This window comes from Mobula hypostoma, chromosome 6 (genome assembly GCF_963921235.1).
Source record: "Mobula hypostoma chromosome 6, sMobHyp1.1, whole genome shotgun sequence".
Taxonomy (NCBI): Eukaryota; Metazoa; Chordata; class Chondrichthyes; order Myliobatiformes; family Myliobatidae; genus Mobula; species Mobula hypostoma.
The window spans coordinates 916,160-942,628 of NC_086102.1; the positions used below are offsets into that span (position 1 = coordinate 916,160).

At 46.9% G+C, this 26,469-nt stretch overlaps 1 protein-coding gene across 2 annotated transcripts in view; it reads right to left on the reverse strand.

The window, feature by feature from the left end:
• Positions 1-1,135: 1,135 nt before the first annotated feature.
• cbsa (cystathionine beta-synthase a) overlaps positions 1,136-26,469 on the reverse strand; it is a 71,864-nt gene continuing 46,530 nt past the window's right edge. For both annotated transcript variants that reach the window (XM_063050197.1, XM_063050196.1), the window contains 5 exons: positions 23,530-23,607; positions 23,280-23,414; positions 22,479-22,587; positions 3,492-3,570; positions 1,136-1,613 (listed from right to left, as the gene is read on the reverse strand). In XM_063050197.1, the coding sequence (XP_062906267.1) occupies positions 1,507-1,613; positions 3,492-3,570; positions 22,479-22,587; positions 23,280-23,414; positions 23,530-23,607 (508 nt within the window). In that variant the 3' untranslated portion in view covers positions 1,136-1,506. The remainder of the gene's footprint in view (positions 1,614-3,491; positions 3,571-22,478; positions 22,588-23,279; positions 23,415-23,529; positions 23,608-26,469) is intronic.

The following is a 26,469-nucleotide window of genomic DNA, read 5'->3' on the forward strand; positions in this document are numbered from 1 at the left end:
AGAATTAGGCCTTTTCTCCCCACCTCAGCCCCATACCCTGGCCTTCTCCCCGTAACCTTTGATGCCATGTCCAATCATGAACCTATGAATCTCTGCCTTATATACACCCAACGACCTGGCCTCCACAGCTGCATGTGGCAACAAATTCCACAAATTCACTATCCGCTGGCTAAAGAAATTTCTCCGCATCTGTTTTAAAATGGGCACCCCTCTTTCCTGAGGCTGTGCCCTTTTGTCCTAGACTCTCCCATCATGGGAAACATCCTTTCCACATCTACTCTGTCCAGGCCTTTCAACATTAGAAAGGTCCCCCCTCATACTTCTCAATTCCAGTGAGTACAGACCCAGAGCCATCAAACATTCCTGGTATGATAACCCTTTCATTCCTGGAATCATCCTTGTGAACCTCCTCTGGACCCTCTCCAATACCAGCACATCTTTTCTATGATGAGGGGACCAAAATTGTTCACAATACTCAAGGTGAGGCCTCACCAGTGCCTTATAAATCCTCAGCATCACATCCCTGCTCTTGTATTCTAGACCTCTTGAAATGAGTGCTAACATTGCATTTGCCTTCCTCACCACTGACTCACCCTGCAAGTTAACCTTCAGGATATTCTGCACAAGGACTCCCAAGTCCCTCAGCATCTCAGATTTTTGGTAGTAGAAATAAATGTGCAGACTATTTTCCAAATGTGAAGAAAATCCAAAGTGCATAACCATGCATTTTCCAACACAGTATTTTATTTGCCGCTCTCTTGCCCCTCCTCCTAATCTGTCTAAGTCTTTCCGCAGCCTGTTTCCTCAACACTACCTGCCCCTCCATCAATCTTCGTATCATCTAAATCATTGATACACAGCATAAAAAGAAATAGTCTCAACACTGACCCCTGAGGAACACTAGTCACAGGTAGCCAACCAGTAAAGGATCCTTTTATCCCCACTCGCTGCCTCCTACCAATCAGAATATGCTCTAACCATGTTAAAGATGCAGAAGAGCAGGTGTGGAAAAGGCAGATAATCTTAGGGAGGCAGCTGTTTGTGAGACAGGAAAGGGTGGTTGTGAATATGTATCCAGGTGCTGAAATCATCACTCAGCACTGCCTCAGTCAGAGAGAACACCATCGTGTGTGACCACAGCTCCGGTTAGCAATCAGGGCGACTTTATTAAATCCGTCTGCATTACATCAGAGATGAGACTTACAGAAATCATCATTAATTAACATTTCATTATTGTTGTTCAGTACTGGCACTGGCCAGTGAATTGTGAGGCAACACTGGAGCCCCACAGACAACAGAGTGGATAAAGCCCGTGGAGATAAGGCTACAGACCGCGAAAGGAGTAAGCACTGATCACATCCGAGTCCAGGTTCACACGGTGGAATTCCAGCATACAAAACTAGCCCTGCACCTCATTGCAGGGTTCCAGCAAGAGGCAGCAGTGGGACTGCACCGCAGTGGAGGATGGATAACCTGTGCGTAGTGGGCTGCAGAGGTCCCAGCGTCTCACTGTGCGCAGACAACTCCCTCTCGCGTGATGAAGTCCAGCAGGTCCGCAGCAGTTACCACACCAGTGACCACAGGCTGGGCTGGGCATCTGCCACCCACCGCAGCTGGAAACGGAGCAGAGTCCAGGGTCAGAGGGCACAGATGCAGTGGGAAGGGGTGAGGCCGTGCATAGGGGGAGGGGGTGAGTGTAACAGACACTGCGGTCAGTAAACACAGAACAGTACAGTACAACATAGGAACTAGCCCTCTGGCCCACAGTGACATGCCAAACTAAGCTAATGATATGGTTCAAATCCCTTCACCCTCGCCCAAGACCCGTTGAAACTCCTGAGCAGTATTCGCTTTCATCACAAGCCACATGGCACAACCCAGGGCCCCACCGTTCAGTCAGAAAACTGCCCTGCACAACTTGTCTGAACTTGCCCCTTGCACCTTCATTGCATACCCTCTGCTATCAGATATTTCAACCCTGGGAACAGCTGCTACCTATAATTTCATAAACTGAAGTCAAATCTCCTCTCTGCTTTCATTCACCAGAGAGAACAACCCAGGCGTGCCCAGCCCCCAGCCTCTCATTTAGCACGTGCCCTCCAAACCAGGCAGCATCCTGGTAAACCTCTCCTGCACCCTCAGCAACCTCCCTATGATGGAATAACCAGAGTTAAATGCAATACTCCAGATGCAGACCAACCAGTTTTATAAATCTGCAACACAACTTCCTGACTCAAACTCGATGCCTCAACTAATAACAGCAAGCACGCATATATCTTCTTTACCACTATCTACCTGCGTAGGGAACTACGGACTTGGACCCCCCCCCGCCCCCCCATTCAGAGTTTTGCCATTAGTTGTATATTTTCACTTTAGATATGATCTCTCAAAGAACACCTCACACTTGGTTGGATTAAATGGTCATTTACTCCCCCAACAACTGTGTTGATCTACTGCATACAGCACCATCCCATCCACAACAATACCAACTCATCTTTCACCTTCATCTTAGCAACCCATCCATTTTTATTTCCAGCAGAGATCCCAGAGAAACACCACTAATCCAGTCCAACTAAGCCCCTTCCACCACTATCCTGATTTCTATGGACAAGACAAGGCTTAATCCAAATGGCCAAATGATCTTCGACCCCATATAGCTAAATCTTCTGGAGAAGCCTCATATGAGGAACCCTGTCAAAAGTCTTATTAAAATCCATGTGGACAACATTCACAGCTCTACCTTCATCAACTCCTCGATAAACTCAATTAAAACAGTAACACGACCTGTCACACGGAAAACAACACAAAATATCCCAATAAGGCCATGCTTTAAAAATGCTCACTAATCATCTCGAATAGTTTCCCTACCACTGACATAAGTGTCCAATCTGTTTCAGAGTCTGTGGAACTGGGTGGTAAGGGTGTGATGAGTGGGACGAGTCGTTGAGGGAGGGACAAGGGCTATCAATTGTTGGGGGAAGGGACAAGGGGCACGAGTAGTGAGGATGGGTGAGGGGTACCAGTTATCGGAGAAGGGATAAGGGGAGTTCTCAAGTAGTCAGTGAGGGAGGGATGAGTGGTGTGAGGGACCCTGGGGGAGGGATGAGGGGTGTGAGGGACCGTGGGGGAGGGATGAGGGGTATGAGAGTCAGTGGGGAAGGGATGAGGGGTGTGAGGGACCATCGGGGAGGGACAAGGGGTGTGAGGGACCGTCGGGGAGGGACGAGGGGTGTGAGGGACCATTGGGGAGGGACCGTCGGGGAGGAATGAGGGGTGTGAGGGAGGGACGAGGGGTGTGAGAGTCAGTGGGGGATGGATGACGGGTGTGAGGGACCGTGGGGGTGGGACGAAGGGCATGAGGGACCGTGGAGGAGGGATGAGGGACCGTCGGGGAGAGATGAGGTGCCTGTCTATGGGGGAGGGGTGAGTTGATCTGGGGTTTGTTGTGTTACTGGGAGGGATTATGGACGTCAGCAATGGGAAACACTCACCTTTATGATCCATGACCAGGACGAAGGGGTTACTGTCGAGTTTCACGGACAGCTCTCCCAGCTCATCAGTCCCCGTAACCTAAACACAAAATGACAGGTGTTGCAATGAGGATCACTCTGTCAGAAGGGGAAACCATTGCTCCCAGGGAGGACGGGGATGGGAAGTTGTTTAACTTGTCCTTGCTGTAGGAACCATCAGAACAGCCTAGGAATGTGTCTGTCATACTGCCCGTCCCCAGGTGTGTGTCTGTGAGATCGCCCGTCCCCAGGTATCTGTTGTATCGCCCATCCCCAGGTGTGTGTCTGTCATATCGCCCGTCCCCAGGCGTCTGTGAGATTGTCCATCCCCAGGTATCTGTCTGTCATATCGCCCATCCCGAGGTATAGAAACATAGAAACATAGAAAATAGGTGCAGGAGTAGGCCATTCGGCCCTTCGAGCCTGCACCGCCATTTATTATGATCATGGCTGATCATCCAACTCAGAACCCAGCCTTCCCTCCATACCCCCTGACCCCTGTAGCCACAAGGGCCATATCTAACTTCCTTTTAAACATAGCTAATGAACTGGCCTCAACAGTTTGCTGTGGCAGAGAATTCCACAGATTCACCACTCTCTGTGTGAAGAAGTTTTTCCTAACCTCGGTCCTAAAAGGCTTCCCCTCTATCCTCAAACTGTGACCCCTCGTTCTAGACCTCCCCAACATCGGGAACAATCTTCCCGCATCTAGCCTGTCCAATCCCTTTAGGATCTTATACGTTTCAATCAGATCCCCCCTCAATCTTCTAAATTCCAACGAGTACAAGCCCAGTTCATCCAGTCTTTCTTCATATGAAAGACCTGCCATCCCAGGAATCAATCTGGTGAACCTTCTTTGTACTCCCTCTATGGCAAAGATGTCTTTCCTCAGATTAGGGGACCAAAACTGCACACAATACTCCAGGTGTGGTCTCACCAAGGCCTTGTACAACTGCAGTAGTACCTCCCTGCTCCTGTACTCGAATCCTCTCGCTATAAATGCCAGCATACCGTTCGCCTTTTTCACCGCCTGCTGTACCTGCATGCCCACTTTCAATGACTGGTGTATAATGACACCCAGGTCTCGTTGCACCTCCCCTTTTCCTAATCGGCCACCATTCAGATAATAATCTGTTTTCCTATTTTTGCCACCAAAGTGGATAACTTCACATTTATCCACATTAAATTGCATCTGCCATGAGTTTGCCCACTCACCCAACCTATCCAAGTCACCCTGCATCCTCTTAGCATCCTCCTCACTGCTAACACTGCCACCCAGCTTCGTGTCATCCGCAAACTTGGAGATGCTGCATTTAATTCCCTCATCCAAGTCATTAATATATATTGTAAACAACTGGGGTCCCAGCACTGAGCCTTGCGGTACCCCACTAGTCACCGCCTGCCATTCTGAAAAGGTCCCGTTTATTCCCACTCTTTGCTTCCTGTCTGCTAACCAATTCTCCACCCACACCAATACCTTACCCCCAATACCGTGTGCTTTAAGTTTGCACACTAATCTCCTATGTGGGACCTTGTCAAAAGCCTTTTGAAAATCCAAATATACCACATCCACTGGTTCTCCCCTATCCACTCTACTAGTTACATCCTCAAAAAATTCTATGAGATTCGTCAGACATGATTTTCCTTTCACAAATCCATGCTGACTTTGTCCGATCATTTCACCGCTTTCCAAATGTGCTGTTATCACATCCTTGATAACTGACTCCAGCAGTTTCCCCACCACCGACGTTAGGCTAACCGGCCTATAATTCCCCGGTTTCTCTCTCCCTCCTTTTTTAAAAATCTGTGAGATTGTCCATCCCCAGGTGTCTGTCTGTGAGATTGTCCATCCCAACATGTCTGTCTGTCATATCGCCCGTCCCCAGGTGTGTCTGTCTGTCATATCGCCCGTCCCTAGGTATCTGTGAGATTGTCCATCCCCAGGTGTCTGTCTGTCATATCGCACATCCCCAGGTGTCTGTCTGTCATATCGCCCGTCCCCAAGTGTCTGTCATATCGCCCGTCCCCAGGTATCTGTGAGATTGTCCATCCCCAGGTGTCTGTCTGTCATATCGCACATCCCCAGGTGTCTGTCTGTGAGATTGTCCATCCCCAGATGTCTGTCTGTCATATCACCCGTCCCCAGGTGTCTGTCTGTCATATCGCCCGTCCCCAGGTTTGTCTGGCTGTCATATCGCCCGTCCCCAGGTATCTGTGAGATTGTCCATCCCCAGGTGTCTGTCTGTCATATCACCCATCCCCAGGTGTCTGTCTGTGAGATTGTCCGTCCCCAGATGTCTGTCTGTGAGATTGTCCATCCCCAGATGTCTGTCTGTCATATCGCCCGTCCCCAGGTGTGTCTGGCTGTCATATCGCCCACGTCCCCAGTATCTGTCATATCGCCCATCCCCAGGTGTCTGTCTGTCATATCGCCCGTCCCCAGGTATCTGTGAGATTGTCCATCCCCAGGTGTCTGTCTGAGAGATTGTCCATCCCCAGGTGTCTGTCTGTCATATCGCCCATCCCCAGGTGTCTGTCTGTCATATCGCCCGTCCCCAGAACCAGACTCTATCTAATCCACGCTGTCTGTCCTGGAAGAGCATGTTCAGGGAGGTTTACTCCTTAAACCCACCTAACCCACTTCCTCTGACCAAATGACAGGATTTTAAACCTAGTGCACTGCAGCGTCCCAGTTACTGAGTTCATTCCAAGTACCAATCAATAGATTCAGGAATCAGGGATGCAGGGAGAGAGTAGGGATCGGGGTAAAGACCAGCCATGATCTAATGAATGGTACAGCATATCTAAAAAGGGGCTCCTACATCTACCACTGTTCTTCATCATTCACTCACAAGATGGCAGAAACTGGGCTCCACTCCAGTCACGTACAGCAGGCTGTGAGATAGCTAATGTGGTCAATGTATAAGCAGTCTCAGCCATAGCAAGGGCAGGGGAGGCTGACAGGACAGGGGCTAGTGGTGAGAGAGTGTACTATACCCCACATTACGCTGGGCTCTTTTCCTAGAGCCATCTAGTGCATTCCTTCTGCACTGCCAGGAGTCTTATGGTATGTTGCATTTCTTCAGAAGACACACTCGAATCTTCACTGTTCCCTTTGTAATCTGTTTCCATAACGGAGCTCAGAGAGCATCTATCTTAGGAGACTGGGATAAATCTGAGCTTGTGATAAATAAAAGTCCTCCTCTTTTGTCATTTTTGGTTTGCTGTTCCACCACAGAGCTACAGACAGCCAGCAGGAACATTATTCTCATTCCTCAGAGAAGGAACAGGAATTGCGTTTGATGAGGTGCCACACATGAGGCTGCTTAGTACGATAAAATCCTCTGGTGTTACAGGAAAGATACTGGCATGGATAGTGTAATGGCTGACGGGCAGGAGGCAGCGAGTGGGAGTAAAAGGGGTCTTTTCTGGTTGGCTGCCGGTGACTAGTGATGTTCCTCAGTGGTCGGTATTGGGACCACTAATTTTCACATTGTTTGTCAGTGGTTTAGAAAATGGAACTGATGGCTTTGTGGCAAAGTTTGCGAATAATACGAAAATAGGTGGAGGGGTAGGTAGTGCTAAGGAAGCAATGCGATTGTAGCAGGACTTAGACAAATTGGAAGAATGGGCAAAAAAGTGGCAGATGAAATAATGTTGGGAAATGTATGATAATATATTTTGGTAAAAGGAACAATAGTGAAGACTATTATCTAAATGGGGAGAAGGTTCAAACATCAGAGGTGCAGAGTCCTAATGCAAGACTCCCAGGAAGTTAATTTACAGGTTAAGTCTGTGGTAAAGAAGGCAAATGCAAATACAATGTTGGCATTTATTTCAAGGGGAATTGAATATAAATGCAAGGGGATAATGCTGAACCTTTCTAAGACACTAGTCAGGCCGCACTTAGAGTATTGTCAACAGTTTTGGGCCCCATATGTCAGAAAGGATGTGTTGTCATTGGAGAGAGTCCACAGGAGTTTCACGAGGATGATTCCAGGAATAAAGGGGTTAACATATGAAGAGTGTTTGGCAGCTCTGGTCCTGTATTCCCTGGAATTTAGAAGAACACAGTGGGGGGGGGTGGGGGGGAGGATCTCACTGAAATTTACCGAATGTTGAAAGGACTAGATAAGGTAGATATGGAGGGATGTTTCCTATGGTGGGGGTATCCAGAACTAGAGGGCACAGCCACAAAATAGAAGGGTGACCTTTTAGAACAGAGTTAAGGAGGAATTTTTTTTAGCCAGAGAATAGTAAAACTGAGAATTCATCTGCCACACAGTCTCCCCGATGTCTACATCTGCACCACACTCCCCGATCTCTACATCTGCGCCACAGTCCCTCCGGTGTCCACATCTGCGCCACAGTCCCTCCGGTGTCCACATCTGCGCCACAGTTCCCCCGACGACCACATCTGCGCCACAGTCCCCCCGGTGTCCACATCTGCGCCACAGTCCCCCCGACGTCTACATCTGCGCCACAGTCCCCCCGACGACCATATCTGCGCCACAGTCTCCCCGACGTCCACATCTGCGCCACAGTCCCCCCGACGACCACATCTGCGCCACAGTCCCCCCGACGTCCACATCTGCGCCACAGTCTCCCCGACGTCCACATCTGCGCCACAGTCTCCCCGACGTCCACATCTGCGCCACAGTCCCCCCGACGACCACATCTGCGCCACAGTCCCCCCGACGACCACATCTGCGCCAGTCCCCCCGACGTCCACATCTGCGCCACAGTCTCCCCGACGTCCACATCTGCGCCACAGTCCCCCCGACGACCACATCTGCGCCACAGTCCCCCCGACGACCACATCTGCGCCACAGTCCCCCCGACGACCACATCTGCGCCACAGTCCCCCCGACGACCACATCTGCGCCACAGTCCCCCCGACGACCACATCTGCGCCACAGTCCCCCCGGTGTCCACATCTGCGCCACAGTCCCCCCGACGACCACATCTGCGCCACAGTCCTCCCGACGACCACATCTGCGCCACAGTCTCCCCGACGACCACATCTGCGCCACAGTCTCCCCGACGTTCACATCTGCGCCACAGTCTCCCCGACGTCCACATCTGCGCCACAGTCCCCCCGGTGTCCACATCTGCGCCACAGTCCCCCCGACAACCACATCTGCGCCACAGTCCTCCCGACGACCACATCTGCACCACAGTCCCCCCGGTGTCCACATCTGCGCCAGTCTCCCCGGTGACTACATCTGTACTAAGTGCATAGAGTTGCAACTCTTTCGAGACCTTGTTAAGGAGCTGGAGCTGCTGCTGGATGGCCTTCAACTCATACGGGAAATTGAGAAGGTAATAGGAGTAACAGGGAAGTTCACCCCTGAGTGACTTGTCAGGCGAGAGAAAGGGAATATGTAGCCAACGCAGAATACCCCGTGACCTTCTGCACAACAATAAGTGGACCGCTTAGGATACTGTTGTTGGTGGGGGGTGGGAGGCCTACCAGAGGTCTCACATTAGGTCCATAGCTTTCAAAATGGGGAGAGTGAACAGCTGGAAGTCAGGAAAACAGTGGGGGGGGGGGGTCCGGAAGAGAGATTTTAGGGAAGGGCAGGGGTTCAGATTTCTGTGCGATTGGGATCTCTTCTGAGGAAGGTATGACCTAGCAAAAAGGACAAGTTACTCCTGAACCCGATGGGGGACCCAATATCCTTGTGGGCAGGTTTGCTAGAGCTCCTAGAGATGGTTTAAACTAATTTGGCAGGGGGATTGGGCTGGAGTGATAGGGCTGTGGATAGGGTAGTTGGTATTCAAGTAGATGCGATGTGTAGTGAGACTGTGAGGAAAAACAGGCAGAAAACAGGGCAGAATTGCAGTCAATGGGATGAGGTAAAGAGTAACGGGGCCAGAATGAAAAAGGCTGACAAATACAGGAGTGAAGATGTTATATTTGAACGCAGAATAAGGTAGATGATCTTGTTGCACAGTTAGGCATTGGCAGGTATGGCATTGTGGCTATCACTGAATCGTGACTTGTGGGGATCATAGCTGGGAGGTTAACATCCAAGGATAAACTTTGTATCAAAAAGACAAGCAAGTAAGCAGATGGAGTGGGGTCACTCCACTCTTTAAGAAGGGAGGGACGCAGAAGCAAGGAAATTATATGCTACTTAGCTTGACTTCAGTGGTTGGAAAGATTTGGATCTATTATTAAGGTTGAGATTTTGAGGTACTGAGAGGAATAAAGGCATGGACTATTTTCTAAATGGGGAGAAAATTCAAAAATCAGAAGTGCAAAGGGATTTGGGAGTCCTTGTGCAGAATTCCCTAAAGGTTAACTTGTAGGTTGAATACGTGGCAAGGAAGGCAAATGCAATTTTGAGAGGACTAGAATACAAAAGCAAGGATGTAATGCAGAGGCTTTATAAGGCATTGGTCAGACTGCACTTGGAGTATTGTGAGCAGTTTTGGGTCTCGTATCAAAGAATGAGACATTAGAGGGGGTCAGGGGAGACTCACAAGAATGATCCCAGGAATGAAAGGGTTAACCTATGAAGAACGTTTGGTGGTTCTGGGTCTGTACTCGCTGGAGTTCAGAAGAATGGGTGGGGGAGGGGAATCTTAATCTTATTGAAACCTATTGAATATTGTAAAGTCTCACAGGTCAGCATTCAGGCTGAGTTTTGTGGGCATTCAGGCTCATTCCTATGGGCCATCAATGGCAGAAGCAAGCCACAGCAATGAGGTTTCTTGCAGGTCAGTGAAGCACAGAAGGGACAAGCCAGGGTGGCCATTGGTGAGAGCAGCGTGTCATGCTTTGGCTCAAAGGACCCTTCAGCTCAAAAGAGGCGTTGACTCTGGGTAAGAATCTGTTAAGGTTCCTCTTCTTTCCCCACTTTCTGTATCTAATGTAGTAAAGGCCTGTTGTGTGCTCTTCATGCCAGATGCTGGAGTCCTGGGAGACCCAGAGTGTCCCCGGGAACTACATCTGCATGAAGTGCATCCGGCTGCAGCTCCTTGAAAACCGTGTTAGGGATCTAGAGCAGAGGCTGGATGATCTTTGGCTTGTACGGGAGAGTGAGGAGATAATCGATCAGAGTTACAGGGAGGTAGTCACTCTGAAGTTGCAGGAGACGAGTAGCTGGGTGACTGTCAGGAGAAACAGAAATGTGAATAGGCAGTTAGCACAGGACACCCCTGTGGCCATTACTCTCAATAATAAGCATACCGTTGCGGGGGATGAGCTCCCAGGAGAATGCCACGGCGACCGGGTTACAGGCACTGAGCATGGGTCCGTGGTGCAGAAGGGAAAGAGGGAGAAGAAAGGAGTGATAGTGATAGGGGACTCGATAGTGAGGGGAACAGACAGGAGATTCTGTGGACGTGAACGGGACACCCGGATGGTATGTTGCCTCCCAGGTGAAAGGGTCAGGGATGATTTGGATGATTTGGCAGATTAATGTGTGGCTGAGAAACTGGTGCAGGGGTCACTGGGAATGCCCTGTTCAGAAGTGACAGTTTGCACCTGAACTTGAGGGAAACCAATATTTTTGTGGGAAGTTTTGTTAGAGCTTCTGGGGAGGGTTTAAACTAATTTGGCGGGGGTGGGGGGTAGGAACCGGAGTGATGGGACTCAGGGTAGCACGGATGGTAAAAAAGTAAAGATAGTGTGCAATCAGGCAGACAGGTAGCAGGCAGGTGATGGGACATAATTGCAGCCAGCAGGGTGAGTATATTAGGGATGCAAAATCATAAAAGGGTAACAAATAAAGAGTATTCAAAGTGTTATATCTCAATGCATGGAGTATTAGAAATAAGGTGGATGATCTTGTTGCACTATTACAGTTTGCCAGGTATGATGTTGTGGTCATCACTGAATTGAGACTGAAGGATGGTTGTAGTTGGGAGCTGAATGTCCAAGGTTACACGTTGTATCGGAGGGATAGGAAGGCAGGCAGAGGGGGTGGTGTGGCTCTACTGGTAAAGAATGGCATCAAATCATTAGAAGGATGTGACATAGGACCCAAATAGTAGCTGGGATGTGGACTACAGATTGCAACAGGAAACAGAAAAGGCATGTCAAAAGGGCAATGTTATGATAATCATGGGGGATTTCAACATGCAGATTAATTCGGAAAATCAGGTTGGAAATGGATCCCAAGAGAGAGAGTTTGTTGAATGCCTACAAGATGGCTTTCCAGATAGTTCGCCATTGAATCTACTAGGGGATCAGTTATACTGTTGGATGTTATGTTATGAACTGGATATTACTAGGGAGCTTAAGGTGAAATAACCTTTAGGAGGCAGTGATCACAATATGATTTGAGTTCAACTTTAAATTAGACAGGGAGAAAGTAAAGTCTGCCGTAGCAGTATTTCAGCGGAGTAAAGGAAATGACTGGTTTGAAAGAGGAGTTGGCCAAAGTAAATTGAAAGGAGATGTTGGCATGGATGACAGTAGAGCAGCAATGGTGTGAGTTTCTGGGGAAAAAAATGAGGAAAGTATGGGATAAATATATTTGAAAAACAAAGAAATACTCAAATAGCAAAACAGTACAACCGTGGCTGACAAGGGAAGTCAAAGCTAATGTAAAAGCAAAAGAGAAGCCATAAAACAAAACAAAAATTAGTGGGAAGACAGAGGATTGGTAAGCTTTTACAAACCTACTGACAGCAAGTTAGAAAAGCGTTTTAGAGTAAGGGGAATTATGAGGCTATCAGGCAGGAAATTGGAAGCTTAAATTGGGAACAGATGTTCTCAGGGAAAGGTACGGAAGAAATGTGGCAAATGTTCAGGAGATATTTGTGTGGAGTTCTGCATAGGTATGTTCCAATGAGACAGGGAAGTTATGGTAGGGTACAGGAACCGTGATGTACAAAGGCCGTAGTAAATCTAGTCAAGAAGAAAGAAAAGCTTACGAAAGGTTCAGAGACCTAGGTAATGTTAGAGATCTATAAGATTATAAGGCTAACAAGAAGGAGCTTAAGAAGGAAATTAGCAGAAGGGGCCATAAGAAGGCCTTGGTGGGCAGGATTAAAGAAAACCCCAAGGCATTCTACAAGTACGTGAAGAGCAAGAGGATAAGACGTGAAAGAATAAGACCTATCAAGTGTGACAGTGGGAAAGTGTGTATGGAACTGGAGGAAATAGCAGAGGTACTAAATGAATACTTTACTTCAGTATTCACTATGGAAGAGGATCTTGGTGACTGTAGTGATGACTTGCAGCGGACTGAAAAGCTTGAGCACATAGATACTAAGAAAGAGGATGTGCTGGAGGTTTTGGAAAGCATCAAGTTGAATAAGTCACCGGGACTGGATGGGATGTACCCCAGGCTACTGTGGGAGGTGAGGGAGGAGATTGCTGAGCCTCTGACGATAATCTTTGCATCATCAATGGGGACAGAAGGATTGGAGGGTTGCGGATGTTGTTCCCTTATTCAGGAAAGGGAGTAGAGATAGCCCAGGAAATTATAGACCAGTGAGTCTTAATTCAGTGGTTGGTAAGTTGATGGAGAAGATCCTGAAGTGCAGGATTTATGAACATTTATGCAGGATTTATGGTCATTTTCTGCATTGAGGTCAGTGACCAGTGGTATGCCTCAGGGATCTGTTCTGGGACTCTTCGTGATTTTTATAAATGACCTGGATGAGGAAGTGGAGGGATGAGTTAGTAAATTTGCTGATGACAGAAAGGTTGAGGGTGTTGCGGATAGTGTGGAGGGCTATCAAAGGTTACAGCAGGACCTTGATAGGATGCAAAACTGGGCTGAGAAGTGGCAGATAGAGTTCAACCCAGATAAGGGTGAAGTGACACACATAAAAGTTGCTGGTGAACGCAGCAGGCCAGGCAGCATCTCTAGGAAGAGGTACAGTCGACGTTTCGGGCCGAGACCCTTCATCAGGACTAAGTGTGAAGTGGTTCATTTTGGCAGGTCAAATACGATGGCAGAATATAGTATTAATGGTAAGACTCTTCTTGGTGTGGAGGATCAGAGGGATCTTGGGGTCCAAGTCCATTGGACGCTCAAAGCAGCTGCGCAGGCTGACTCTGTGGTTAAGAAGGTATACAGTGTATTGGCCTTCATCAATTGTGGGATTGGATTCAGAAGCCAAGAGGTAATGTTCCAGTATATAGGGCCCTGGTCAGACCCCACTTGGAGTACTGTGCTCAGTTCTGGTCACCTCACTGCAGGAAGAATGTGGAAACCATAGAAAGGGTGCAGAGGAGATTTACAAGGATGTTGCCTGGACTGGGGAGCATGCCTTATGACACTGATAGGATGCAGAAGTGGGCTGAGAAGTAGCAGATGGAGCTCAACCCGGAGAAGTATGAGGTGGTACACTTTGGAAGGACAAATTCCAAGGCAGAGTACAAAGTAAATGGCAGGATACTTGGTAGTCTGGAGGAGCAGAGGGATCTGGAGGTACATGTCCACAGATCCCTTAAAGTTGCCTCACAGGTAGATAGGGTAGTTAAGAAATCTTATGGGGTGTTAGCTTTCATAAGTTGAGGGATAGAGTTCAGCCATTGAATGGTGGTGCAGGCTCGAAGGGCCGAATGGCCTACTCCTGCACCTATTTTCTATGCTTCTATGTTTAAGAGTCACGAGGTAATGATGCAGCTCTATAAAACTCTGGTGAGGCCACACTTGGAGTACTGTGTCCAGTTCTGGTCGCCTCACTATAGGAAGGATGTAGAAGCATTGGAAAGGGTACAGAGGAGATTTACCAGGATGCTGCCTGGTTTAGAGAGTATGCATTATGATCAGAGATTAAGGGAGCTAGGGCTTTACTCTCTGGAGAGAAGGAGGATGAGAGGAGACATGATGGAGGTGTACAAGACATTAAGAGGAATAGATAGAGTGGATAGCCAGCACCTCTTTCCCAGGGCACCACTGCTCAATACAAGAGGACATGGCTTTACGGTAAAGGGTGGGAAGTTCAAGGGGGTTATTAGAGGAAGGTTTTTTACTCAGGGAGTGGTTGGTGCGTGGAATGCAATGCCTGAGTCAGTGGTGGAGGCAGGTACACTAGTGAAGTTTAAGAGACTACTAGACAGGTATATGGAGGAATTTAAGGTGGGGGGTTATATGGGAGGCAGGGCCTGAATTGTGCTGTACAATTCTATGTTCTATGTTCTATAAAACAGGTTGTGTGAACTCGGCCTTTCTCCTTGAAGCGACGGAGGATGAGAGGTGACCTGATAGAGGTGTATAAGATGATGAGAGGCATTGATTGTGTGGATAGTCAGAGGCTTTTTCCCAGGGCTGAAATGGTTGACACTAGAGGACACAGGTTTAAGGTGCTGGGGAGTAGGTACAGAGGAGATGTCAGGGGTAAGTTTTTTACTCAGAGAGTGGTGAGTGTGTGGAATGGGCTGTCGGCAATGGTGGTGGAGATGAATACAATAGGGTCTTTTAAGAGACTTTTAGATAGGTACATGGAGCTTAGAAAAATAGAGGGCTATGGGTAAGCCTGTTAATTTCTAAGGTAGGGACATGTTCAGCACAGCATTGTGGGCCGAAGGGCCTGTATTGTGCTGTAGGTTTTCTATGTTTCTATGTAACATTTGGAGAAGTATAATACAATTTGGAATAGTCAGCATGGCTTTGTCAAGGGCAGGTTGTGCCTTACGAGCCTGATTGAATTTTTTGAGGATGTGACTAAACACATTGATGTAGGTAGAGCAGTAGATGTAGCATATATGGATTTCAGCAAGGCATTTGATAAGGTACCCTATGCAAGGCTTATTGAGAGAGTAAGGAGGCATGGGATCCAGGGGGATATTGCTTTGTGGATCCAGAACTGGCTTGCCCACAGAAGGCAAAGAGTGGTTGTAGATGAGTCATATTCTGCATGGTGACCAGTGGTGTGCCTCAGGGATCTGTTCTGGGACCCTTCCTCTTTGTAATTTTTATAAATGACCTGGATGAGGAAGTGGAGGGATGGGTTCGTAAATTTGCCGATGACACAAAGGTTGGGGGTGTTGTGGATAGTGTGGAGGCTGCAAGAGGACAATGATAGGATGCAAAACTGGGCTGAGAAGTGGCAGATGGAGTTCAACCCAGATAAGTGTGGAGTGGTTCATTTTGGGAGGTCAAATATGATGGCAGAATATAGTATTAATGGTAAGGCTCCTGGCAATGTGGAGGAGCAGAGGGATCTTGAGGTCCAAGTCCATAGGATACTCAAAGCAGCTGCACAGGTTGACTCTGTGGTTAAGAAGGCATGCGGCGTATTGGACTTTATCAATTGTGGAATTGAATTTAGGAGCCAAGACTGTGTTTAAGAGCTGAGAGGTAATGTTGCAGCTATATAGGATCCTGGTCAAACCCCACTTGGAGTACTGTGCTCAGTTCTGGTCACCTCACTATAGGAAGGATGTGGAAACCATAGAAAGGGTGCAGAGGAGATTTACAAGGATGTTGCCTGGATTGGGGAGCATGCCTTATGAAAACAGGTCGAGTAAACTCCGCCTTTTCTCCTTGGAGTGACGGAGGATGAGAGGTGACCTGATAGAGGTGTATAAGATGATGACAGGCATTGATCGTGTGGGGCATTGATCGTGTGGATAGTCAGAGGCTTTTTCCCAGGGCTGAAATGGTTGCCACACGAGGACACAGGTTTAAGGTGCTGGGGAGTAGATATAGAGGAGATTTCAGGGGTAAGTTTTTTTACTCAGAGAGTGGTGAGTGCGTGGAATGGGCTGCCGGCAATGGTGATGGAGGCGGATACGATAGGGTCTTTTAAGGGACTTTTGGATAGGTACATGGAGCTTAGAAAAACAGAGGGCTCTGGGTAACCCTAGTAATTTCTAAGGTAAGACATGTTGGGCACAACTTTGTGGGCCGAAGGGCCTGTATTGTGCTGTAGGTTTTCTATGTTTCTAGCAACTAAAATAATCATTAGGAGGGAAAAGATGAAATATGAAAGCAAAGTAGCAAACAGTATCAAAGTAGATAGTAAAAGCTTTTTCAAATATGTAAAAAATAAAAGAGTTGAGAGCAGATAAAAAATTTAGAACTGCTAGAAACTGAGACCAGCGAAATAATAATGGGGGACAAGGAAATGGCAGATGAACTAAATAAGTATTTTGTGTCAGTCTTCACTGTGGAAGACACTGGCAGTGTGTCAGATGTTGAAGGGTGTGAGGGAAGATAGTGCAGTTACTATTACAAGGGAGAAGGTGCTCAAAGAGCTGAAGGACGCAAGAGTGCACTAGTCACCCGGACCAGGTGAACTGCACGCTGGGGTTTTGAAAGAGGTAGCGGTAGAGATTGTGGAGGTATTAGTAATGATCTTTCAAAAATCATTGGACTCTGGCATGGTGTCAAGGGACTGGAAAATTGCAAATATCACTCCACTCTTTAAGAAAGGAGGAAGGCACCAGAAAGGAAATGATAGACCAGTTAGCCTGACCTCAGTGGTTGGGACAATGTTAGTCAATTGTTAATAGTTTTGGACTCCTCATTTAAGAAAAGATGTGCTGGCATTGGAGAGGGTTCAAAGGAGGTTCACAAGGATGATTCTGGGAATGAAAGGGTTATCATACGAGGAATGTTTGATGGCTCAGGGTCTGTACTTGCTGAAATTTAGAAGGATGAGGGGCATCTCACCAAAACATTTCGAATGTTGAAAGGCCTTGACAGAGTAGATGTGGAAAGGATGTTTCCCATGGTGGGAGAGTCTAGGACAAGAGGGTACAGCCTTAGGATAGAGGGGCGTCCTTTCAAAATAGAGATGCAAAGGAATTCCTTTCACCAGAGGGTGGTGAATTTGTGGAATTTATTACCACAGGCAACTGCAGAGGCCAGGTGGTTGGGTGTATTTAAGGCAGAGATTGATAGGTTCTTGATTGGACATGGCATCAAAGGTTATGGGGAGAAGGCTAGGGGGTGGGGCTGAGGAGGAGAGAAGAGGAACAGCCATGATTGAATGGTGAAGCAGACTCAATCGGCCAGATGGCCTAATTCTGCTCCAATGTCTTATGGTCTTTCGGTCACAAGTCCAGTTAGAGTGGATGTGGAAAGGATGTTTCCTATAGTGGTGAGTCTAACACCAGATGGCACAGCCTCAGAACTGAAGGATGTCCCTTGAGAACAGAGATGGGAAAAATTTATTTAGCCAGAGGATGGTGAATCTGTGGAATTCATTACCACAAACAGCTGTGCAGGCCAGTTCATTGGGTATATTTAAGGTGGAGGTTAATAGGTTCTTGATTAGTAAGGGTGTCAAATTCTACAGGGAGAAGGCAGGAGAATGGGATTGAGAGGGATAATAAATCAGCCAGAGCACACTTGGCAGCCTGTAGGAGCTGGTTTCTATCTGCATTGTATTCTGTGTCGCGCATTTATTATGTTTATTATGGTAGTTAGTCATGTGGGTGGGGGCGTGGTAGAAGTGAAGAGTTTTAATTACGTGTTCACGCCTTTTAGAGAGTGTGATTACTTTAGAACTAGGGAGTAGGTAGGGAGATAATCCTTTTGTTGAGCGTTTAATTTGTTTAACTGTTTGCATTTAGCTTTGCTTACTTTTGATAGTTTTAGTTTCATTAGTTTTATTGCTTCAAGATTGTTTGTTTTGCTAGTTACTAATAAAGGATAGAATCCATTTCTTCCACGTTGAACATTATTATCGTTGGATTGTATGGACGATGTATCAACCAGGATTAACAGCACCCCCAGCCATCCAGTGCCCAGTCTCAAAGTGGTGTGGGTTTGTTCGAGTAGCCGCTATAGGACTGAATGGCCTAACTCCGCTCCCACGTCTTATGGTCTCTTCTAAATCCCTTAAGCTTCTTCCTGGCTAAATTACAATTCTGAAGACCCTGTCTGATCTTTACTTCTTTTGCGAAATGTTGCACCTCTCTCAACCATGATATCTTAACCTTAATATCCTTTCCCTGATAAGCACTATGTGGGCAGAAGGTACCAGCTTCGAAACTTCAGTCCAATTAAATTAGCAATTAAATCCCCAAATAATCTAATCCCTTCTGCCGACAGAATGCCCATACCCATAGATTTCCTGCACATTCATGTACCTATCCAAGAGCTCTTGAACACTCCTAACATCACCCTTGGCTGTACATTCTTTGTGTAAAAAACTTACCCTGCACATCTCCTTTGGATTTACCTCTCACCTTAGATACATGCTCTCTGGTATTAGGCATTTCAACTCTGGGAATAAGGCACTGTCTGTCTACCCTCTCTAAAGCTCTCAAATTAGAAAACTCATCATATGTCCTCTTAGCCTTCACTGCTGTAAGGAAAACAACCATGTTTATTAAACCTCTCATTATAGCATGTGCCCTCTAATCCAGGAAGCATTCGAGTGAACCTCTTCTGCATCGTGCCAAAGCCCCCAAATCCTTTTGGTAATGAGGTGGCCAGAATTGAATCTGTCTTTCATTATTTTATATACCTCAGTCAGATCTCCCGTCAGCCTCCAGCGCCCCAGAGAAAACACATCAAGTTTGTCCATCCTCTCCTTGTAGCCAATACTCTACTCCAGGCAACACTGTGATGACCCTCCACATTCTTCCCGTAACACGGTGACCAGAACCTGTTGCATTTGCCTTTCCACATATACTTGTGTCATCTGACTAACATCCTCTTCCTAGTCAGTGATGTGTAACAGAATCAATATCACTGGCAAATCTTGTGAAATCTGTTAACTAAGTGGCAGCAGTACAATGCAATACATGATAAAATAGCAAAAAATAGTAGGTGTGTGTTAAAAACAGTTAATATACATATACAATTAAAGTCCACAATCAGCTCTTTGGGTCATAGTGACATTGAGTGCAAGGTGTTGCTGCGACACCACTCAACCAGCTGGTGTATCTCGCTCCTGTCGCCATCTGAGATTCTGCCAACAATGGTTGTATCATTGTTACATACAAATTGTATATAAGCGACTGGGCTTGTATACTCTGGAATTTAGAAGGCTGAGAGGGCATCTTATTAAAACATAGAAGATTATTAAGGGATTGGACACGCTGCAGGCAGGAAGCATGTTCCCGCTGATGGGTGAGTCCAGAACCAGAGGCCACAGTTTAAGAATAAGGGGTAGGCCATTTTGAATGGAGTTGAGGAAAAACTTTTTCACCCAGAGAGTGGTGGATATATGGAATGCTCTGCCCCAGAAGGCTGTGGAGGCCAAGTCTCGGGATGCTTTCAAAAAAGAGATGGATAGAGCTCTTAAAGATAGCGGAATCAAAGGTAATGGGGATAAGGCAGGAACTGGATACTGATAGTGGATGATCAGCCATGATCACAGTGAATGGCGGTGCTGGCTCAAAGGGCCGAATGGCCTACTCCTGCACCTATTGTCTATAAACAACTGGGATCGTAGTATCCCAATGTCCACAACTAAATGAACCCCTTTCTTTAATCCTGGCTTCCTGCTCAGTAAGAAATCTTTTATCTATCTCCAACACCATAGGCTCTTATCCTGAGACTTAACCTCGTGTGAGGCACCTTGTCAAATATTTCTACTTTTATTGGCTCTCCTCTCACCACTCTAGTCAACACTTCCTCAAAAAACTCAAGGCTTCCCCCTTTGCTGATTCTGCTCAGTTAGATTACTATTTCATAATTACATTATTGAATTGAGTCTAACGTTCGCAGGAGTGAAGTGTTAGCTTGAGGTTAAAAGGTTGGTACACCACAGGCCGAAGGGTTTGTACTGTACTGTACGGTTCCACACTCTATAATATCCAACAACACGTTAGTCAGTCTGAGTTATCCTCCCTCTGGTACAGCACAGACTGGATGGGCCAAATGGCCTGTACTGTACCATATGGCTCCATGTTCTATATTTCTCTGATAGTGCGTGTTACAGTAGTCAGTCTGAGCTACCCTCCCTCTGCCTCCATCACTTCTGAACAGTGGTATCATTTGGGCACTTTTCCAATCGATAAGACATGGGAGCAGAATTAGGCCATTTGGCCATCAAGTCCGCTCCACCATTCAATCATGGCTGATCCTTTTTTCCACGGATTATTGAAATATTACAACTAATGCATCCAATATCTCAGTTGCCACGTCTCTTTAATGATCACAGGATCAAGACACTTGCATCAACCTTCAATTCTATCAGTCACGATTGTGATGGTATTTAATTCAATCCAGCATTATCTTCATCCATGGAATGTTCACAATGTGCCAAATGATCCTTATTTAACTCCTCACCACTAATCTCAGCCTCATTTTCAAAGGCACAGTGGTTACCCAGATCTCTCTTTTCTTTCTACAGCTAAAGCTCTATTCCTCACGGTCTACATTCTCTCATATTTCCCCTGCTTTGAAGCAACAACAATCTGTCTACTGCTAAACTTTGCCCTTGTTTTCTCTTTCACTGTCTGCTGAAAGTTTGTGGTAGATTGACCAGTCCACGTCTCCCTCCCCGTTGTCGAGACTAACATCTCCCTCCCCATATTTGAGAGTCGGCTGCTCCCTGCCAACTGCCTTTACACTTGTTTGTCTCAGCAGCAGTTTGTGAAATTCCCTCCAACTCCAACTTCCAGCACACTTCACTGGAGCAGCCAGTGCTGTGATCAGACATGGGCAGTGTTGTGCCTGCCCTGTGAGTGAACAATGTCATTGTGTAGGGAAAGGCTCATTCTGCTGCACCGACCCAACCTCAGCTTTCATTATGTCTGTCAATGAGAAACAGCACTCTTTCACTGTCCCTCGTCTCACTCCGCCCAGTGCCATTAACGCAAGCACTCCAGTGCAGCGCTAGAAGTCTATACTGAGAACTGCATCTCTTAGCAACAGACATAAAATGCCGGGGAACTCAGCACATCAGGCAGCAAACATGAAGGGGAATAAACAGTCGATGTGTCAGGCTGAGACCCTTCACCAGACTGCATCTCTTAGAGCAGACACTGACAAGAGTCTGGTGTTTCAAGTGAACACACAGGATCCTGACGTGAATAGGTGCAAGGGGTCAAGCCAGAGCTCCAGCCTCGACTTGCCTTTACCAACGAGTTTTCTAGTGATCACCACATTGCTCTTGTGGGATCTTCTCTGCGAATTGGCCAGTGCATGTACAGTAACCACAGTTCTGAGATTTCAGAATACTCTGGGTCATCCCAATTAGGATGTGAAGGTAATATAGAGATGGAAATCTTTCACTATTTGCAACAAACAATGCCCATCCCCACTCTGTATCATTCCTACCGATGGGAAGAGCTGTCTGACTGTTCAGCATGTCCAGCACCAGGCTCGCAAGGTTGACACCTGATAACAAAGAACCACCCATAATGATGACACGAAACTTGGAAAAAAAGTAAATTGTGAGGAATTTAGAAAGAGGAAAGGTGTCAGAGCCAGAGGACAGTAACAACAGGTACTGAAAGCCAAATTAACGGTAATTACTCCGAATAGCAGAACAGGTATTACAATGATTGTGAATGAACAAGCATGGAACCGTCCCACAAGGAGCAAGGCAAGCTGAGAGGTTACTAATGTGATCCTCAGCTTTAACCTGGACTGGATGCAAACCAAGCAGTCTCTGAAATGAGATTACTGCATCCAACACCAAGCAGGGTAGGAAAGCATCACAACAGTCCCAAGCATGAGGTATCAACACACACACACACGCACAATCCCAAAGGAACTCAGTGGACCAGGCAGCATCTAGGGAGGGGAATAAATTGACATTTTGGGTGGAGATCCTTCACCAGGACTGGTAAGGAAGAGGGCAGAACGGGGAAGGGGACTCTGGGCTGAGATTGTTACTGAGCTGATTAGGAAAGAGGCACTAATAATCCTGAAGAATTTTAATAAAAGGAGGAGAGTTAGTAATCAGAGATAACAAGAAACAATCCATACACTGCCCGCGGGCTTTGCAAAGACAGCAGGGATCTGGGACTACACGGAGAGCTCTTTGAAAGAACCTCTACAAGCGAGATGAGCCAAATGGGCCACACACAGTTTCCCACTTTAACTTCAAATACTTGAGCCCTACAAAGTAAGTGAGGGTCAGTACCTGTGGAAAGTGCTTGGTAAGAACTTCAATGACTGGATCATCATGCTGAACCTTGGCAGTCAGGATGGAGCTGAGCATATGACTGAGAGTCACCACTCCCAGAACCTGCCTGAAAACACAAACATACAAGAATCACAAAGCAGACAGCACCTGCTAGCACACTCCTGAGGGGAAACACTATCACCCCAGCCCAATGAACAGGGAGAAGAATACAGGACAATGCAGTGAGAACCACCTTTCACCAAAGCCAGCATATTTGATTTGATGAGACTTTCCACACGTCTCTTCCTTCTCCCCTCTACCACCGCACACCTCTTCTCATCCTGTACCTCTGCTCCCACCACTCCACTTCAGCTGCGAAGCAAAATATAGAGCTCCAGTGGCCCTCCCTTTCAACAGCAGTATCCCCATTCAATGATATTCCCATTCATAGTTTCTATGAGATCCCATCACCACCCATTTTCCCCTCCCCCTCACAGGGACTGTTCCTCATTTCTCCATACCATCCAGCATGTCCCTTCCAGGGGATCTACCACCTGCTCTGTCCCTCTTCCCTTGCCACCACCCACACACAGTCCTTCCTGGTGATTCCAGTCGGGTGACCAGCATTCTGTGTTCACAGCATGCTCAGATGGAAAGCTGGATTTGAGAAGGACCCTAAGACACCAAACAGCTGCCTCATGAATCCCCCGTCCTACTCCCTCTGACCAAACCCTCTTACACTGCCAGCCTGAGGAACACCGCCTTATCATATATCTGAGCAAGGTGCAGTCTTCTGCAGCGAAGAATGGCTTCTCTCACCCTGCCTTAGTGACCACAGGAGCCTGGTCATATCCTTTCTCACGCAGAATCTCCACGGCTTCTCGACAGGACAGAGATGGTGGTACGGTCAGAGGCGCCACAATTTTCAGCTGCTCAACACAAACTTTCCACCACCTGAAAAAGTACAGAAACTCCATAAGCATCCCCAGATGTCTCTGAATGAGGACCCGTCCTCCTACACCCTTCATCCAAGGGCAGCTACCTCCCAATACTGAGTCAAATTACTTACCAGGGCTTCTGGCCAGGTTCTGCAAGTTTCTGTTGGAATCCCTTTTGTACCATCCATTTATCACTGAGGAACTTGGATCTGCAGGAACAGAAAGGAGGGAGAGAGAAAACAGGCAATTATAGACCGGTTAGCCTGACATCAGTGGTGGGGAAGATGCTGGAGTCAATTATAAAGGATGAAATAGAGGCACATTTGGATAGCAGTAACAGGATCGGTCCGAGTCAGCATGGATTTACGAAGGGGAAATCATGCTTGACTAATCCTCTGGAATTTTTTGAGGATGTAACTATGAAAATGGACAAGGGAGAGCCCGTGGATGTAGTGTACCTGGACTTTCAGAAAGCCTTTGATAAGGTCCCACATGGAGATTAGTGGGCAAAATTAAGACAAATGTAGGTCCCTTAAGACAAATGTAGGTCCCCTACAGACAGAAACAGGTGAATTGATTATGCGGAGCAAGGACATAGCAGAACAATTGAATAATTACTTTGGTTCTGTCTTCACTAAGGAGGACATAAATAATCTTCCAGAAATAGTAGGGGTCAGAGGGTCCAGTGAGATGGAGGAACTGAGTGAAATACATGTTAGTAGGGAAGTGGTGTTAGGTAAATTGAAGGGATTAAAGGCAGATAAATCCCCAGGGCCAGATGGTCTGCATCCCAGAGTGCTTAAAGAAGTAGCCCAAGAAATAGTGGATGCATTAGTGATAATTTTTCAAAACTCGTTAGATTCTGGACTAGTTCCTGAGGATTGGAGGGTGGCTAATGCAACCCCACTTTTTAAAAAAGGAGGGAGAGAGAAATCGGGGAATTATAGACCGGTTAGCCTAACATCGGTGGTGGGGCAACTGCTAGAGTCAGTTATCAAAGATGTGATAACAGCACATTTGGAAAGCGGTGAAATGATCGGACAAAGTCAGCATGGATTTGTGAAAGGACAATCATGTCTGACGAATCTCATAGAATTTTTTGAGGATGTAACTAGTAGAGTGGATAGGGGAGAACCAGTGGATGTGGTATATTTGGATTTTCAAAAGGCTTTTGACAAGGTCCCACACAGGAGATTAGTGTGCAAACTTAAAGCACACGGTATTGGGGGTAAGGTATTGATGTGGATAGAGAATTGGTTGGCAGACAGGAAGCAAAGAGTGGGAATAAACGGGACCTTTTCAGAATGGCAGGCAGTGACTAGTGGGGTACCGCAAGGCTCAGTGCTGGGACCCCAGTTGTTTACAATATATATTAATGACTTGGATGAGGGAATTAAATGCAGCATCTCCAAGTTTGCGGATGACACGAAGCTGGGCGGCAGTGTTAGCTGTGAAGAGGATGCAGGGTGACTTGGATAGGTTAGGTGAGTGGGCAAATTCATGGCAGATGCAATTTAATGTGGATAAATGTGAAGTTATCTATTTTGGTGGCAAAAACAGGAAAACAGATTATTATCTGAATGGTGGCTGATTAGGAAAAGGGGAGGTGCAACGAGACCTGGGTGTCATTATACACCAGTCATTGAAAGTGGGCATGCAGGTACAGCAGGCGGTGAAAAAGGCGAATGGTATATGCTGGCATTTATAGCGAGAGGATTCAAGTACAGGAGCAGGAAGGTACTACTGCAGTTGTACAAGGCCTTGGTGAGACCACACCTGGAGTACTGTGTGCAGTTTTGGTCCCCTAATCTGAGGAAAGACATCCTTGCCATAGAGGGAGTACAAAGAAGGTTCACCAGATTGATTCTTGGGATGGCAGGACTTTCATATGATGAAAGACTGGATCGACTAGGCTTATACTCGTTGGAATTTAGAAGACTGAGGGGGGGATCTGATTGAAACATATAAAATCCTAAAGGGATTGGACAGGCTAGATGCAGGAAGATTGTTCCCGATGTTGGGGAAGTCCAGAACGAGGGGTCACAGTTTGAGGATAAAGGGGAAGCCTTTTAGGACCGATATTAGGAAAAACTTCTTCACACAGAGAGTGGTGAATCTGTGGAATTCTCTGCCACAGGAAACAGTTGAGGCCAGTTCATTGGCTATATTTAAGAGGGAGTTAGATATGGCCCTTGTGGCTAAAGGGATCAGGGGGTATGGAGGGAAGGCTGGTACAAGGTTCTGAGTTGAATGATCAGCCATGATCATACTGAATGGCGGTGCAGGCTCGAAGGGCCGAATGGCCTACCCCTGCACCTATTTTCTATGTTTCTATGTAGCACATGATATTGGGGGTAGGGTACTGATAGGGATAGAAAATTGGTTGGCAGACAGGAACTAAAGAGTAGGGATAAACAGGTCACTTTCAGAACGGCAGGCAGTGATGAATGGGGTACCGCAAGGCTCGGTGCTGGGACCACAGCTATTTACAATATATATTAATGATTTAGATGAAGGGATTAAAAGTAACATTAGCAAATTTGCAGATGACACAAAGCTGAGTGGTAGTGCGAAATGTGAGGAGGATGTTATGAGAATGCAGGGTGACTTGGACAGGTTGGGTGAGTGAGCAGATGCATGGCAGATACAGTTTAATGTGGATAAATGTGAGGTTATCCACTTTGGTGGCAAGAACAGGAAGGGAGATTACTATCTGAATGGTGTCAAGTTAGGAAAAGAGGAAGTACAACGAGATCTTGGTGTCCTTGTTCATCAGTCACTGAAAGCAAGCATGCAGGTACAGCAGGCAGTGAAGAAAGCTAATGGCATGTTGGCCTTCATAACAAGGGGAGTTGAGTATAGGAGCAAAGAGGTCCTTCTGCAGTTGTGCAGGGCCCTTGGGTATTGTGTACAGTTTTGGTCTCCAAATTTGAGGAAGGACATTCTTGCTATGAGGGAGTGCAGTGTAGGTTCACAAGGTTAATTCCCGGGATGGCGGGACTGTCATATGTCGAAAGATTGGAGCGACTGGGCTTGTATACACTGGAAAGTAGAAGCATGAGAGGGGATCT